The sequence below is a fragment of the Hordeum vulgare genome, chromosome 3H, assembly GCF_904849725.1.
Source record: "Hordeum vulgare subsp. vulgare chromosome 3H, MorexV3_pseudomolecules_assembly, whole genome shotgun sequence".
Classification (NCBI taxonomy): Eukaryota; Viridiplantae; Streptophyta; class Magnoliopsida; order Poales; family Poaceae; genus Hordeum; species Hordeum vulgare.
In genome coordinates, this window is record NC_058520.1 from 574391971 (window position 1) to 574409515 (window position 17545).

General features: G+C 44.8%; 1 protein-coding gene across 1 annotated transcript; it reads left to right on the forward strand.

Annotated features, from left to right (window-relative positions):
* The first annotated feature begins 990 nt into the window (after positions 1 to 990).
* On the forward strand, positions 991 to 2084 carry LOC123440709 (cytosolic sulfotransferase 17-like). The gene has a single exon (XM_045117262.1). The coding sequence runs from the start codon at positions 1040 to 1042 to the stop codon at positions 1997 to 1999; it is 960 nt and encodes a 319-aa protein (XP_044973197.1). The 5' UTR covers positions 991 to 1039; the 3' UTR covers positions 2000 to 2084.
* Positions 2085 to 17545: the final 15461 nt, after the last annotated feature.

A 17545-nucleotide genomic window follows, 5' to 3' on the forward strand; every position in this document is an offset into this window, starting at 1 on the left:
GAACAGAGAGGGCGACGCGAGAGAGAAGAAGAACAGAGAGGGCGACGCGAGAGAGAAGAAGAAACAGAGATGATGGCCTCTGTACGCTTCGGTTCATGCTTTTCATCGCCTGGAACGACGCGGGATGCAAACCGTTTGGGCCTTTAGTCCCGGGTTGAGCCACCAACCGGGACTAAAGAGGTATACCAACGGTTGCCACCACTACGGCAAGCCACGTGTTAGGCCTTTAGTCCCGGGTTGAGCCACCAACCGGGACTAAAGAGGTATACCAACGGTCGCCACCACTACGGCAGACCACGTGTTAGTTCTTTAGTACCGGGTTGAGCCACCAACCCGGACTAAAGGGGGATACGAACGGTTGCCACCACCACTGCCCACCGCGTAGCCCTTTAGTCCCGGTTTGGGACACGAACCGGGACTAAAGCCTCGAGGGAGGCATTGAGAATTGGGGCGACGTGGTCGGGCCTTTAGTCCCGGCCCAGAGGTAGGCCGGGACTAGATGGTCCCGGCCAAAGGCCCGTTTTCCACTAGTGTATATTATCACTTTAACAGATGCACTTGGAAAGTGGAGGAGCCCGGTTCGAAAGAAAAAAAAACAGATGCACTTTGGATGACAAAACTGGTGCCTATTTTGACTAACGGTAACCATACAGAAAAGAGAGGTTGGTGTTGTGCTTCTATCCGTTTTGTTGTTTAGCTGACACATGCACATGCATGATTATAAACTGAGTACCAAGTCTGTGCCTAGTATTTTCCACTTGGGTTTGGTGTGGCGCTCAAATTAGCCATGTGCAGCTCAGCTGCTCAAGTGTCGCCTTGTGTTTGCATATTCGGCTATCCCTTTGATATTCTATATGCACTTAACTATTAGAGCTCGCGGTCCATGCCTAGAATTAAATACTAGGGCAACCAATTTAGTTTAATGTTTTTCCTTTGTCTATACCCTCTTACAAATACCCATCATGGATCTGGATGCCTCGACCTGTTCATAAGCCATAACCAATCACCCACCAACCCCAATTTAGCTCGAAAAATCGCCATGGCAGAAGAAGCTCAAAGCGAGAGCAACCGCAGCGGCGCCACGGAGGAAGGAGAGAGCCATGTTGCGGAGGCGCGAGGAGTCTATGTCATGTATCAAGGCTGCTGGCTGCGACCCCGGGCCATGCAAAGCGTCAAGCTGGTGCAACAACACTTCAAGGCTCGCCCGGACGACACCCTCCTCGCCACGTTCCCGAAGTGCGGCACCACCTGGCTGAAGGCCCTTGCCTTCACCGTTACAAACCGCCTCGACCACGCCGCCACGAGTGACACCCACCCGCTGCTCACCCGCCACCCTCAGGACCTCGTGCCGTTCCTCGAGATGCCCTACCGCCAGCTCCACCCTATCGCCGACCTTGAGAAGCTCGCCTCCCCGAGGCTCCTCGCCACACACATCCCGATCACGCTGCTGCCTCCGTGCGTGCCCAACCTCGGTTGCCGTGTGGTCTACCTGTTCCGCGATCCCAAGGATGTGTTGGTGTCCCTATGGCAGTTCATCAGCAAGGTACGTACGGAGTACACCATTGATAGAGCATTTGATTCGTTTTCTGAGGGGATGTCCCCGTATGGGCCTATCTGGGAGCACAGTCTTGGGTTCTGGAAGAAAAGCATGGCGGAGAGCGACACTGTTCTTTTCTTGAGGTATGACGAGATGATGGCCGAACCGGTCAAGCACGTCAAGATGCTCGCTAGGTTCCTCCGTGTGCCCTTCACCGAGCAGGAGGTGAGCCGCGGAGTCGTGGAGGATGTCGTGCACCTGTGTAGCTTCGATAAGCTCAGGAGCATACCGGTGAACTCGACGGGAGTAACTGATAGGATTGGCGGGGTGCCAATGGAGAACTCTTCCTATTTCAGGACCGGGAAGGTCGGTGACTGGGCAAACCACTTGACGGAAGAGATGGCAAACAAGCTGGATGCCATTGTCGAGGAGAAGCTGAGAGGATCAGGTCTCATATTTTGACATCTCAGTGTCATGGTTAACTATGTGCATGCTTGTGCAACCAAAATGTATGCTCTCAACAATAATGTGAAAGACTATATACGTTGATCTTTTGTTAACCTTTTGTTTTGTTTTGTTGACTCCATTGGCTTTTTTAGATATGAGCAAAACGTTTGTGCAAGAGGTGATGCAAGCTGACAACAACTACTATCGGGACCGTAACACCTCATGGTCCCAAAAAAGTAATAGTTGAGGCTGGCCATAGACATATAATAATGTCATGCATATGATACTATTGTATGATACTACCTTTATAGTGCATAGTATCATAAACTAGTATCATAGGTGATCTTATTTATTGACATGCATGACACAAAGTAGCATTGCATTTGAGATGATACGGTATCTACCTATGTTACTCTAATCTTCTCTTTCTTCTTTAATTCTCTGCCACATCGGCATGTTTGCTATTTCCGAGTATATGTTACTAGCTAAGATACCACCACTATGGCTAGCCTGAGCTCAATCGATAAACTAAATGCTAGCACATTCCCTAATCAAAATTTCCTCAAATCCTCCCCCACCCCCCACACCCCAAAAAAAAAACCTCCCCCACCCTTTTAGTTTTAATGTAGTCGCGGGCATTCACATGAAAAGACGTGCCCCTCCGGCTGGCCCGTAGCTTTCCCGTTGAACCTCGACGCTCCAGCCCCTCCTTGTGACATCGGTCATCCTCGTGCCTGATGATCAGCGGAACGGAAAGCCACTCCCCCGTTGCAAGCCTGGACATCCCCGCCGATGCCGGAGACCCATTGCCGATGAAGAATTTGGTGCCGCGACACCAAAACGGCGACGAAAAGGGAGAAACGTCATCGACTTCGTCGTTGATGACTACTATAACTCATGCCACCGCAACCTGCCTATCGCCCTTTCCCGAGCCACCCAATAAATGGCAACATCGACCAAGGTGATTGACAGCACAATAGGGGCGGCGAAGAAGAAGGAGAGTGCGACCTTCCCGATGCTTCCCCTTTGACCTCCTGGAGAGCTGACGTCTACTAGGTGGCCTCTTGCTGTCGTGCCACCACCCTTTTCACCTCCATCGTCCGAGGATGACTTGGATCCGGACGAGACCATGAGTGAGGCCACTGTGCTCGAGGATATGTTTGAAAGTTTCTTTTCCTTCTTGGTTTGCAATTTCTTTAGAGAGTGGCTCTTGATTTGATATTGATTGCTAGGTTCTTTGTTTGCTTTCGTAATGAGCAATCGAATGACGATCCTCCCATTTTCGTGGAAGAACTGACTGTAACCCACAACTTCGGCTGTGATGACATTGCCATGTCAATGCGACATAACCAAACGAGATATGCTAAGGTAGTGGAGGAGGTAGATGAGGTTTAGGAGACCCATGCAAACAAGAAGAGGAGGAGGCCACGCAACTACAAGACCAAGGAGGAAAAAATGTGTGTGTGAATCTTGGGTGAGCATCACTCTCGATGATATGGTTGGTGTCGACCAAATAAAGGAATTTGGAAATGGTTTGAGGTGTACTACAATAACAATGTGACCATTTCCTTGGCAAGAAATTGAGAGGAAACTTTGAAACCACACCAAAGAGGCAAATACTCAACACCAATGTGGATGATGATAACTTGGTAGAGATCCATTCCACTCCTCATGTCCGTTCGGATGGATCGAAATACACAAATAATGTCAAGAATAATGGTGGTGTTGCAACATAGAAGGAAGGGTTGCAATTTTATTGCAATGGTGGAGGTGAAAAGGGCATTAGCGATCGAATGGGAGGAAGAGGAGATGGCTTGTTTCTATCAGATGAAGTTGAGGGATGAGGAGAAGTGGAAGGCAAAGATGGTGACCGGGGATAGGAAGGTGCTACAGGAGGGGAAATGACTTGAATTAGAGTATAAAATGGTGTTTGAATTGAAGGGTGAGGGTGAGAGAAAGAAATGGAAACGATTGTGATTGAGGAGCAAAAGCTTGCAATGGTGGCCGAGGAGCAACGGAACAAAAAGTTGGCCAAGATGGATGACAAGGCGAAACAATATTAGGAGTTCACTCATGGGGAAATCTTGGCTAAGTTGTGTGGTGGCGGCGATAGTAGTGGTGTCAACGGTGACGACGCGAATGCGTGAGGTCCATTTGAACTACGATGGCTTTTCATCCGCCATGTGTGTTTTTTTGAATGAACTTGTTCATTCGGTGCCTTTTAGCACATGTTATGGTTATATTTGATGGATTCAACAAACTTTATTTATGTTTGTAGTTGAAGTATGATTTGTTGCATCTGAATTCTCTATGTTTGTATTTAAATGTGATGAACTTGTTATAATTTTTTGAGAAAACATTTAAAGAATTGGCAAAATGATAATTTTAGCTTAGGGGATCTGCTAAATAAGCCAAAGTAATTCCCTTGATAACTTAGGGAAATGTTATATAGAAGATTTTTGAATTTTAGAATAGGGGATCTCGTAGAGATGCCCTCGGGGAAGTTTATGACACTGCTATTAGTCTTCTTTGAAGGGAATGGCAATGCTATTTCTCAGTTATAGAACTATAACTGCTAGCAAAATCATTTTTTTAAAAGAAGGAAGACCCCCGGCCTCTGCATCTGGGCGATGCATGTAGCCATTTTATTAACTATTCACAAAAGACCTTACAAAGAGATACAACAGTAAATCTAAAGCCACCGTCTAAACAACATATGTCGTTATTCCTATCCATTTGATGAAGGGATGTTGATAGTCTCGACCTAATACCAAACATGTTCGTGCATTACACAATGCGTCCAACAGATGCCATGAACATGGTTTGGCGGCATGTGAGGAGTAAAATCCCTGCAAGTAATATTGCAGTTCATAGGGTGGGAGATTAAAATTTTAAATACATTTTTTTAAACAATTTCTTTTGTTAGACTATAACAAAGTTTGGAATAGAAAACCCGCATGTGCCTGACCGAACCACACATGACGGCCATGATCGAGCGACATCTTTCCTCTAGATTTTTTTTCAAAACTAGTACGTGATTTATAATAAATTCAAAAAGCATGTATGCGTTTTTAAAAATGTCAAAAGTAGCACCCGTCGGCCTGTGGGTGGTTGATGGGGGACCGGTCGGCCTCTGGGTGGCCGATGGGGGCATGTCGGCATGCGGATGGCCAAAGAGCAACCTGTCGGCCTCGGGGTGGCCGAAGAGGGCCCGTCGGCCTCCAGGAGGCCGAAGAGCCCCTGGATGACCCCTGTCGAGCCTTCTTCCTCCTCCTTCCTCCTCATTTCCTCGTTCCTCTTCTCTCTCTCATTTTTCTTCCCCCATTTTGCCCCCTCCGATCTCCTCCATCCTCCGCCCATTTTCCTATTAAGTCCGCTGAATCAACACATCCTACCCATCTCCACCGGCCTACTGTCTCATTTTGTGCCATGGTGGTGGGGTGGTGGAGGTGTGGATGGTGAGAAGGTAGTGTGGTGGAGAGGAAGAAGAAGGTGAAGAGGAGTGAAGAAGGGGACACAAGTGGTGGTGGTGGTGGAGGTGGAGGTGGAGGTGTGGGTAAAGGTGGTGGTAGTCGTTCGTCGTTTCTTCGCACGCTTCAAGGGTAAATTCAACAATCGTTCCCGTATGCTCCGGTAGATTTGATATATTTAGGTGACTCAGTTAAGTAGTTTAAATATTTTTAGGTTGTCCGGTAGATTTGGATATATTTGGGGTCTGTCAATTAATTAGTTTAAATATATTTTAGGTTCTCCGGTAGATATATTTAAGTCTGTGAGTTCAGTTGTTTAAATATTTTTAGGTTCTCAATGTAGATATATTTAAGTCTGCTAGTTAACTTGTTTAAATATATTTAGGTTCTCCGGTAGATTTAGTTTTGCCAATTAATCTGACATGGTTTCTTGGAGCGAGGGATCCAGCTCTTCTTGGGATGACGATAGTGTGACTAACCAGGTACGTTAATTTCGGGTTTCCAGCATTTACGGGTAAGTTTACCATTCTTCATTTCAGGATTTCATAACAGTTCGGTGTCTTCTATTCTTAGCTTCCTATGACTATCCCATTCTATGAATGGAGTGGCATTGCTCATGAGCTATCTTCTCGGTGTATGCATCTAGAGGCTTGCCTCGGGCAAGTTGTATTTCAATCTACTAACACTGGACGACGTTTTCTTGCTTGTGCAAAGGAGAAGGTATGTTGCACTGTAATTAGTTAATCTTAGTTAGTTTTCTACTTCACTCAATTTCATGTATGTTAATCACTAAAATTGTTTTGAATTTTACGCAGAAGAAAAGTGCTGCTATCTGGAGTGGATAAACCCTGAGTTGTCAGTTGCTATGCAGTTTTGCATAGGTCTATTGTGGAGCATGCATGACAAAGAAAACGAGGACAGAATGAGAGATAATCTGAAGCTGGGTGAAGAAAATTTCAAAATAATTGGAGAAAAGAGGAGGATGGAGGAAGAGCTTCGATTTTTCAAACTTGATTTTGCAAAAATGGTGGTTGACAAGGAGGAGGCTATTAGTCAGCTTGGCAGTGCTAGGTTGGCTATCAGTGATCTGAAAGAGGAGATTGAGAATAAGAAGTTGGCACACAATTCTTCCACCAATATACATCAGGTACTCAGGGCTGAGGGAGAGAAGGAGAGGGGACGGCTTGTGCTAGAGAGAGACCAAATGAAGGAAGAGAAGAAAAATTTGGAGCACATCATTTCTGATATGATGAAACAGAACCATGGCTATAAGGACAAGGTGAAGAAGTTGAAGGAGATCTGTGATGAATTTTAAGTATGTAATGGTTGAATTTGTATTGAACTATCCAGTAATAGAATGATCCAGTAGTTGAACTATCCACTACTAGAATTTGTATTGAATTATCTAGTAGTAAAACTATCCAGTAGTTGAACTAAGGTTTGGATGATGAGCCAACATATTTTTCCTCACACAATTATGTGGGACCACATTGGTGACAACCCAGTGGATGTTATACTTCGGCACGTGCCCGTGCACCTTCGCAGGACAACATGTTTCAACACAATTCTCGGTATATTTTGTTGGAGCCGATATGTGTGTCCAGAAAACCCTCTGCGTAGACATAGCCCACCTTATCACCGCATACTTCAATTTTTTCTTTGTGTCAAACATAACCCCGATCTGGACTTGGTTCAGATTATATTGTCATGGAGTCGCATGGCCATCCTTGATAGTAATGTCATCGGGTATGTCCTTAACCCATCCGGAAGGAATCAGTACCTCCACTTCATCCTCGGAATTTTCAGAATCCAGATCCTCCGCAAACCCATCCTCGTTCTCTTCCTCCATCACCCTCTGCATTTCATCGCCTTCCTCATCCCCATCAGCAACACCAGAGCCAGCTAATAGTATGGACTGAATACTCTTCCCAGTCTCATTGTGTGGCACATAATATGACTCTTTCTCGGCTTGGCTAGCATCCACATCCGGTGGCTGTGACCCGGATACATGACTACAGTGTCCTGGTTCATACCCCACGTTGACTTGTACGAAATTCTCCTCCTTCACCACTGGTTGCACTAGGACATATGGGTGGATTCTTCGGTCTCTGGAACGACTTAACAGGGACAATCAATGCTGGCTCCTATTGTTGGGGAACTTCGCATGGGAAACAAAAAATTTCCTACGCGCACGAAGACCTATCATGGTGATGTCCATCTACGAGAGGGGATGTGTGATCTACGTACCCTTGTAGTCCGTACAGCAGAAGCGTTAGTAAACGCGGTTGATGTAGTGGAACGTCCTCACGTCCCTCGATCTGCCCCGCGAACCGTCCCGCGATCAGTCCCACGATCTAGTGCCGAACGGACGGCACCTCCGCGTTCAGCACACGTACAGCTCGACGATGATCTCGGCCTTCTTGATCCAGCAAGAGAGACGGAGAGGTAGAAGAGTTCTCCGGCAGCGTGACGGCGCTCCGGAGGTTGGTGATGATCTCGTCTCAGCAGGGCTCCGCCCGAGCTCCGCAGAAACGCGATCTAGAGGTAAAACCGTGGAGATATGTGGTCGGGCTGCCGTGGCAAAGTTGTCTCAAATCAGCCCTAAAACCCCACTATATATAGGAGGGAGGGAGGGGAGGAGGCAGCCTCCAAACCTAAAGGTTTGGCCGAAATTGGAGGTGGAGGAGTCCTACTCCAATCCTACTTGGAGTAGGATTCCACCTTCCCACTTGGAAACTCTTTCCATCTTGTGTTTTTTCCTTCTCAAACCTTATGGGCCTTAGTGGGAACTTATTCCAGCCCACTAGGGGCTGGTTTATCTCTTCCCATAGCCCATGAGACCCCTTGGGGCGTGACACCCCTCCCGATGGTCCCCGACACCCCTCCCGGCACTCCCGGTACACTACCGATGAGCCCGAAACTTTTCCGGTAATGCACGAAAACCTTCCGGTAACCAAATGAGGTCATCCTATATATCAATCTTCGTTTCCGGACCATTCTGGAAACCCTCGTGATGTCCGTGATCTCATCCGGGACTCCGAACAACATTCGGTAACGAACCATATAACTCAAATACGCATAAAACAACGTCGAACCTTAAGTGTGCAGACCCTGCGGGTTCGAGAACTATGTAGACATGACCCGAGTGACTCCTCGGTCAATATCCAATAGCGGGACCTGGATGCCCATATTGGATCCTACATATTCTACGAAGATCTTATCGTTTGAACCTCAGTGCCAAGGATTCATATAATCCCGTATGTCATTCCCTTTGTCCTTCGGTATGTTACTTGCCCGAGATTCGATCGTCAGTATCCGCATACCTATTTCAATCTCGTTTACCGGCAAGTCTCTTTACTCGTTCCGTAATACAAGATCCGCAACTTACACTAAGTCACATTGCTTGCAAGGCATGTGTATGATGTTGTATTACCGAGTGGGCCCCGAGATACCTCTCCGTCACACGGAGTGAAAAATCCCAGTCTCGATCCATATTAACTCAACGAACACCTTCGGAGATACCTGTAGAGCATCTTTATAGTCACCCAGTTACGTTGCGACGTTTGATACACACAAAGTATTCCTCCGGTGTTAGTGAGTTATATGATCTCATGGTCATAGGAACAAATACTTGACACGCAGAAAACAGTAGCAACAAAATGACACGATCAACATGCTACGTCTATTAGTTTGGGTCTAGTCCATCACATGATTCTCCTAATGATGTGATCCCGTTATCAAGTGAAAACACTTGCCTATGGCCAGGAAACCTTGACCATCTTTGATCAACGAGCTAGTCAACTAGAGGCTTACTAGGGACAGTGTTTTGTCTATGTATCCACACAAGTATTGTGTTTCCAATCAATACAATTATAGCATGGATAATAAACGATTATCATGAACTAAGAAATATAATAATAACTAATTTATTATTGCCTCTAGGGCATATTTCCAACAGTCTCCCACTTGCACTAGAGTCAATAATCTAGTTCACATCACCATGTGATTCCAACGAATCCAACACCCATATAGTTATGGGGTCTGATCACGTCTTGCTCGTGAGAGGGGTTTTAGTCAACGGTTCTGAGACTTTCAGATCCGTGCGTTCTTTACAAATTTTTATGTCATCTTATAGATGCTGCTACTACGTGCTATTCGGAAATGCTCCAAATATCTACTCTACTATACGAATCCGTTTCACTACTCATAGTTATTCGGATTAGTGTCAAAGCTTGCATCGACGTAACCCTTTACGACGAACTCTTTAACCACCTCCATAATTGAGAAAAATTCCTTAGTCTATTTAGTTACTAAGGATAACTTTGACCGCTGATCAATGATTCAATCATGGATCACTTTCTGTACCTCTCAACAGACTTTGAGTCAAGGCACACATCAGGTGCGGTACTCAGCATGGCATACTTTAGAGTCTACGGCTAAGGCATAGAAGACGACCTTCGTCTATTCTCTTTATTCTGCCGTGGTCGGGTTTTGAGTCTTACTCAAATTCACACCTTACAACGCAACCAAGAACTCCTTCTTTGCTGATCTATTTTGAACTCCTTCAAAAACTTGTCAAGGCATGCATCTTGTTGAAACTTCCATTAAGCGCTTTCGATCTATCTCCATAGATATTTGATGCTCAACGTTCAAGTAGCGCAATCCGGGTATTCCTTTGAAAACTCCTTTCAAACAACCTTATATGCTTTTCAGAAATTCAACATTACTTCTGATCAACAATATGTCAACCACATATACTTATCAGAAATTCTATAATGCTCCCACTCACTTCTTTGGAAATACAAGTTTCTCATAAACCTTGTACAAACCCAAAATCATTGATCATCTCATCAAAGTGTATATTCCAACTCCGAGATGCTTGCACCAGTCCATTGAAGGATCGCTGGAGCTTGCATACTTGCTAGTATCTTTAGGATCGACAAAACCTCCTGGTTGTATCACATACAATGTTTGCTCAAGGAAACCGTTGAGGAAACAATGTTTTGACATCCTATGTGCAATATTTCATAAATAATGCAGCAACTACTAACATAATTCTAACAGACTTTTAGCATCGCTACGAGTGAGAAAGTCTCATCATAGTCAACTGTTTGATCTTGTCGGAAACATCTTTGCGACAAGTCGAGCTTTTCTTAATAGTGACTTATCACCATCATCGTTTGTCTTCCTTTTAAAGATCCATTTTACTCAATAGTCCTATGACCATCAAGTAGTTCTTCCAAAGTCTACACTTTGTTTTCATACATGGATCCTCTCTCGGATTTCATGGCTTCCAGCCATTTGTCGGAATCCGGGCCCACCATCGCTTTCTCCATAACTCGTAGGTTCACTGTTGCTCAACAACATGACCTCCAAGACAGGGTTACCTTACCACTCTGTAGTAGTACGCGACCTTGTCAACCTACGAGGCTTGTAGTAACTTGATCCGATGCTTGATGATCAACATCATCAGCTTCCACTTCAATTGGTGTAGGCGCCACAGGAACAACTTCCTGCGCCATGCTACACAGTGGTTGAAGTGATGGTTCAATAACCTCATCAAGTTCTACTACCCTCCCACTCAATTCTTTCGAGAGAAACCTTTCCTCGAGAAAGGATCCTTTTCTAGAAACAAACACTTTGCTTTCGGATCTGAGATAGGAGATGTACCCAACTATTTTGGATATCCTATGAAGATGCATTTATCCGCTTTGGGTTCGAGCTTATCAGACTGAAACTTTTTCGCATAAGTGTCGAAGCCCCAAACTTTCAAGAAACGACAGTTTAGATTTCTCTAAACCTCAATCTATACTGTGTCATCTCAACGGAAATACGTGGTGCCCTATTTTAAAGTGAATGCGGTTGTCTCTAATGCATAACCCATAAACGATAGTGGTAATTCGATAAGAGACATCATAGCATGCACCATACCAAATAGTGTGTGGCTATGACGTTCAGACACATCATCACACTATGATGTTCCAGGTGGCATGAACTGCGAAACAATTTCCACATTGTCTTAACTGCGTACCAAAACTCGTAACTCAGATATTTATTTCTATGATCATATCGTAGATAGTTTATCCTCTTGTTACGACGAACTTCACTCTGAAACGGAATTGAACTTTTCAATATTTCAGACTTGTGATTCATTAAGTAAATACTCCTGTATCTACTCAAGTCGTCAGTGAAGTAAGAACATAATGATATCCACTGCGTGCCTCAGCACCCATTGGACTGCATACATCAAAATGTATCACTTCCAACAAGTTACTATCTTATTTCATCTTAATGAAAACAAGGCCTTGCTCATGTGGTATGATTTGCATGTCACTAGTGATTCGAAATCAGGTGAGTACAAAGATCCATCAGCATGGAGCCTCTTCATGCAATTTATACTAACATGACTCAAGCGGCAGTGCCACAAGTAAGTGGTACTATCATCATTAACTCGTATCTTTTGGCACCAATATTATGAACATGTGTAACACTACGATCGAGATTCAATAAACCATTGAAGGTGATTATTCAAGAAAATAGAGTAACCATTATTCTCTTTAAATGAATAATCGTATTGCAATAAACACGATCCAATCATGTTCATGCTTAACGCAAGCACCAAATAACAATTATTTAGGTTTAAAACCAATCCCGATGGTAGATGGAGCGTGCGACGTTTGATCATATCAACCTTGGAAACACTTCCAACACGTATCGTCACCTCGCCTTTAGCTAGTCTCCATTTATGCCGTAGCTTTCATTTCGTGTTATAATCACTTAGCAACCGAACCGGTATCCAATACCCTCATGCTACTAGGAGTACTAGTAAAGTACACATCAACATTATGTATATCAAATATACTTCTTTCGACTTTTGCCAGCTTCTTATCTATGAAGTATCTAGAGTTGCTCCGCCTCAGTGACTGTTCCCCTCATTACAGAAGCACTTAGTCTCGGGTTTGGGTTTAATCTTGGGTTTCTTCATTAGTGCAGCAACTGTTTTGCCGTTTCACGAAGTATCCCTTCTAGCCCTTGCCTTTCTTGAAACTTAGTGGTTTTACAAACCATCGACTATTGATGCTCCTTTTTGATTTCTACTTTTGCAGTGTCAAAACATCGCGAATCGCTCAAGGATCAGTGTATCTATCCTTGATATGTTATAGTTCATCACGAAGCTCTCACAGCTTGGTGGCAGTGACTTTGGAGAACCATCACTATCTCATCTGGAAGATTAACTCCCACTTGATTCAAGTGATTGTCGTACTCAGGCAATCTGAGCACACGCTCAACGATTGAGCTTTTCTCCTTTACTTTGTGGACAAAGAATCTTGTTGGAGCTCTCATACCTCTTAACAAGGGCACAAGCATGAAATCACAATTTCATCTCTTTAGAACATCACTTATGTTCCGTGACGTTTCAAAACGTCTTTGGCGCCTTGCTTCTAAGCCATTAAGTATTTTGCACTGAAATATCGTGCAGTCATCAGAAACGTGTATGTCGGATGTTCACAGCATCCACAGACGACGCTCGTGGTGCAGCACACCGAGTGGTGCATTAAGGACATAAGCCTTTTGCGTAGCAACGAGGACAATCCTCGGTTTTACAGACTTAGTCTGCAAAGTTTGCTACTATCAACTTTCAACTAAATTTTCTCTAGGAACATATAAAAAACAGTAGAGCTATAGCGCAAGCTACATCGTAATTCGCAAAGACCATTAGACTATGTTCATGACAATTAGTTCAATTAATCATATTACTTAAGAACTCCCACTCAAAAAGTACATCTCTCTAGTCATTTGAGTGGTACATGATCCAAATCCACTATCTCAAGTTCGATCATCACGTGAGTCGAGAATAGTTTCAGTGGTAAGCATCTCTATGCTAATCATATCAACTATACGATTCATGCTCGACCTTTCGGTCTCATGTGTTCCGAGGCCATGTCTGAACATGCTAGGCTCGTCAAGCTTAACCCGAGTGTTCCGCGTGCACAACTGTTTTGCACCCGTTGTATGTGAACATTGAGTCTATCACACCCGATCATCACGTGGTGTCTCGAAACGACGAGCTTTAGCAACGGTGCACAGTCGGGGAGAACACAATTTCGTCTTGAAATTTTAGTAAGAGATCACCTCATAATGCTACCGTCGTACTAAGCAAGATAAGGTGCATAAAGGATTAACATCACATGCAATTCATAAGTGACATGATATGGCCATCATCACGTGCTCCTTGATCTCCATCACCAAAGCACTAGCACGACCTTCTTGTCACCGGCGTCACACCATGATCTCCATCAACGTGTCGCCATCGGGGTTGTCGTGCTACTCATGCTATTACTACTAAAGCTACATCCTAGCAAAATAGTAAACGCATCTGCAAGCACAAACGTTAGTATAAAGACAACCCTATGGCTCCTGCCGGTTGCCGTACCATCGACGTGCAAGTCGATATTAACTATTACAACATGATCATCTCATACATCCAATATATCACATCACATTGTTGGCTATATCACATCACAAGCATACCCTGCAAAAACAAGTTAGACGTCCTCTAATTTTTTTGTTGCATGTTTTACGTGGTGACCATGGGTATCTAGTAGGATCGCATCTTACTTACGCAAACACCACAACGGAGATATATGAATTGCTATTTAACCTCATCCAAGGACCTCCTCGGTCAATTCCGATTCAACTAAAGTTGGAGAAACTGACACCCGCCAGTCATCTTTGAGCAACGGAGTTACTCGTAGCGATGAAACCAGTCTCTCGTAAGCGTACGAGTAATGTCGGTCCGAGCCGCTTTGATCCAACAATACCGCGGAATCAAGAAAAGACTAAGGAGGGCAGCAAAACGCACATCACCGCCCACAAAAACTTTTGTGTTCTACTCGAGAAGACATCTACGCATGAACCTAGCTCATGATGCCACTGTTGGGGAACTTCGCATGGGAAACAAAAAATTTCCTACGCGCACGAAGACCTATCATGGTGATGTCCATCTACGAGAGGGGATGTGTGATCTACGTACCCTTGTAGACCGTACAGCAGAAGCGTTAGTAAACGCGGTTGATGTAGTGGAACGTCCTCACGTCCCTCGATCCATCCCGCGAACCGTCCCGCGATCAGTCCCACGATCTAGTGCCGAACGGACGGCACCTCCACGTTCAGCACACGTACAGCTCGACGATGATCTCTGCCTTCTTGATCCAGCAAGAGAGACGGAGAGGTAGAAGAGTTCTTCGGCAGCGTGACGGCGCTCCGGAGGTTGGTGATGATCTCGTCTCAGCAGGGCTCCGCCCGAGCTCCGCAGAAACGCGATCTAGAGGTAAAACCGTGGAGATATGTGGTCGGGCTGTCGTGGCAAAGTTGTCTCAAATCAGCCCTAAAACCCCACTATATATAGGACGTAGGGAGGGGAGGAGGCAGCCTCCAAACCTAAAGGTTTGGCCGAAATTGGAGGTGGAGGAGTCCTACTCCAATCCTACTTGGAGTAGGATTCCACCTTCCCACTTGGAAACTCTTTCCATCTTGTGTTTTTTCCTTCTCAAACCTTATGGGCCTTAGTGGGAACTTATTCCAGCCCACTAGGGGCTGGTTTATCTCTTCCCATAGCCCATGAGACCCCTTGGGGCGTGACACCCCTCCCGATGGTCCCCGACACCCCTCCCGGCACTCCCGGTACACTACCGATGAGCCCGAAACTTTTCCGGTAATGCACGAAAACCTTCCGGTAACCAAATGAGGTCATCCTATATATCAATCTTCGTTTCCGGACCATTCCGGAAACCCTCGTGATGTCCGTGATCTCATCCGGGACTCCGAACAACATTCGGTAACGAACCATATAACTCAAATACGCATAAAACAACGTCGAACCTTAAGTGTGCAGACCCTGCGGGTTCGAGAACTATGTAGACATGAACCGAGTGACTCCTCGGTCAATATCCAATAGCGGGACCTGGATGCCCATATTGGATCCTACATATTCTATGAAGATCTTATCGTTTGAACCTCAGTGCCAAGGATTCATATAATCCCGTATGTCATTCCCTTTGTCCTTCGGTATGTTACTTGCCCGAGATTCGATCGTCAGTATCCGCATACCTATTTCAATCTCGTTTACCGGCAAGTCTCTTTACTCGTTCCGTAATACAAGATCCCGCAACTTACACTAAGTCACATTGCTTGCAAGGCTTGTGTATGATGTTGTATTACCGAGTGGGCCCCGAGATACCTCTCCATCACATGGAGTGACAAATCCCAGTCTCGATCCATACTAACTCAACGAACACCTTCGGAGATACCTATAGAGCATCTTTATAGTCACCCAGTTACGTTGCGACGTTTGATACACACAAAGTATTCCTCCGGTGTTAGTGAGTTATATGATCTCATGGTCATAGGAACAAATACTTGACACGCAGAAAACAGTAGCAACAAAATGACACGATCAACATGCTACGTCTATTAGTTTGGGTCTAGTCCATCACATGATTCTCCTAATGATGTGATCCCGTTATCAAGTGACAACACTTGCCGATGGCCAGGAAACCTTGACCATCTTTGATCAACGAGCTAGTCAACTAGAGGCTTACTAGGGATAGTGTTTTGTCTATGTATCCACACAAGTATTGTGTTTCCAATCAATACAATTATAGCATGGATAATAAACGATTATCATGAACTAAGAAATATAATAATAACTAATTTATTATTGCCTCTAGGGCATATTTCAAACATCTATCTATCGGCATCAACTCCCACTTGACATTTTTAGAGGATTTGATCCACAATGCATGAATACTGACGGAACAGACTTCAGGATCCAGCCCAAAACTAGTAGTCAACGAGTGCATCAACTGCCTAATGTCCAGTATGTCCGGGTCTAAAAGTGTCAGCATGCCTTTTTTAAAATCGCTAAGATCAACCCCCAACTCATTATACTGAACATTACGAGGGCCGTAATAAACTGTCAAATTTATAGATTCAGACATTTTCACATGTCAGATATTGCGAGCTTGTCATTATTTGCAACTAACAAATTTATACAAAAATAAACCTACGTACACTAAATAAACCAACACTAAAAAGAACCTACAGTAAAAAATTGGTATACCTTCCATGCGTGTGTCCTCTTCTTCTTCCTCTCCACCTTCTTCTTCCTCTGCACCACACCACCTGCTCACCTCACCATACACAACTCCACCACCCCACCATGGCTCCTCCAAACGAACAAAAAACTACTGCATCGCACAAATGAGACCGTAGGCCGGTGGAGATGGGTAGGATCTATTGATTATGTGGATTGAACGGGAAAATGGATGGAGGATGGAGGAGATCGGAGGGGGCAAAATGAGGGAAGAAAAATGAAAGAGAGAAGAGGAAGAAGCAAATGAGGAGGAAGACGGAGGAAGATGGGGGTCGGCAGGGGCTATCCAGGGACTCTTAGGCCTCCTGGAGGCCGGCGGTCCCTCTTCGGCCAACCCTAGGCCGACAGGTGGCTCTCCGGCCACCCGCAGGCCGACATGCCCCCATCGGCCACCCAGAGGCCGACAGGTCCCCCATCGGCCACCCACAGGCTGTCAGGGTGCTACTTTTGACATCTTTAAAAGCGCATACATGATTTCCGAATTTATTATAAATTAAATTTCATACTACTTTTGAAAAAAATCGTTCCTCTAGCTAAGCTATGAACATCTACTAAGTTACTAAGCTACCTAGAAATGTTGTGCTGCGGTGGCTTAGGGCTACGGGGATCATTCGTATGGCTCATTTGTAAGAGTGTGCTTTGTTGCATGAGGAGGTATGGGCATACTCGGAGGTAAGAGAATCTCCAATAGATGGTCCAAAATTTGACGGTCCAAAACCGAAGATGTAAAATTTAGACTGCCAAAAAGTGTGTTTTGGAGCTCCGAAAAAAGCTCAACTCCAACAGATGGTCCAAATTGATGATCAAAAAGATCAACTCCAATAGATGGTCCAAAATGAAGATGTAAAATTTCTTAAAACGATAAACTACTAGTCCATTGAACATAGTTCAAACATCAAATTCAACATAGTTTCATACATGAACTTCAACTACTAC

Excerpts from the sequence above, each read along its gene's own strand:
- LOC123440709 (XM_045117262.1), top strand. The coding sequence starts at position 1,040 with ATGGCAGAAGAAGCTCAAAGCGAGAGCAACCGCAGCGGCGCCACGGAG.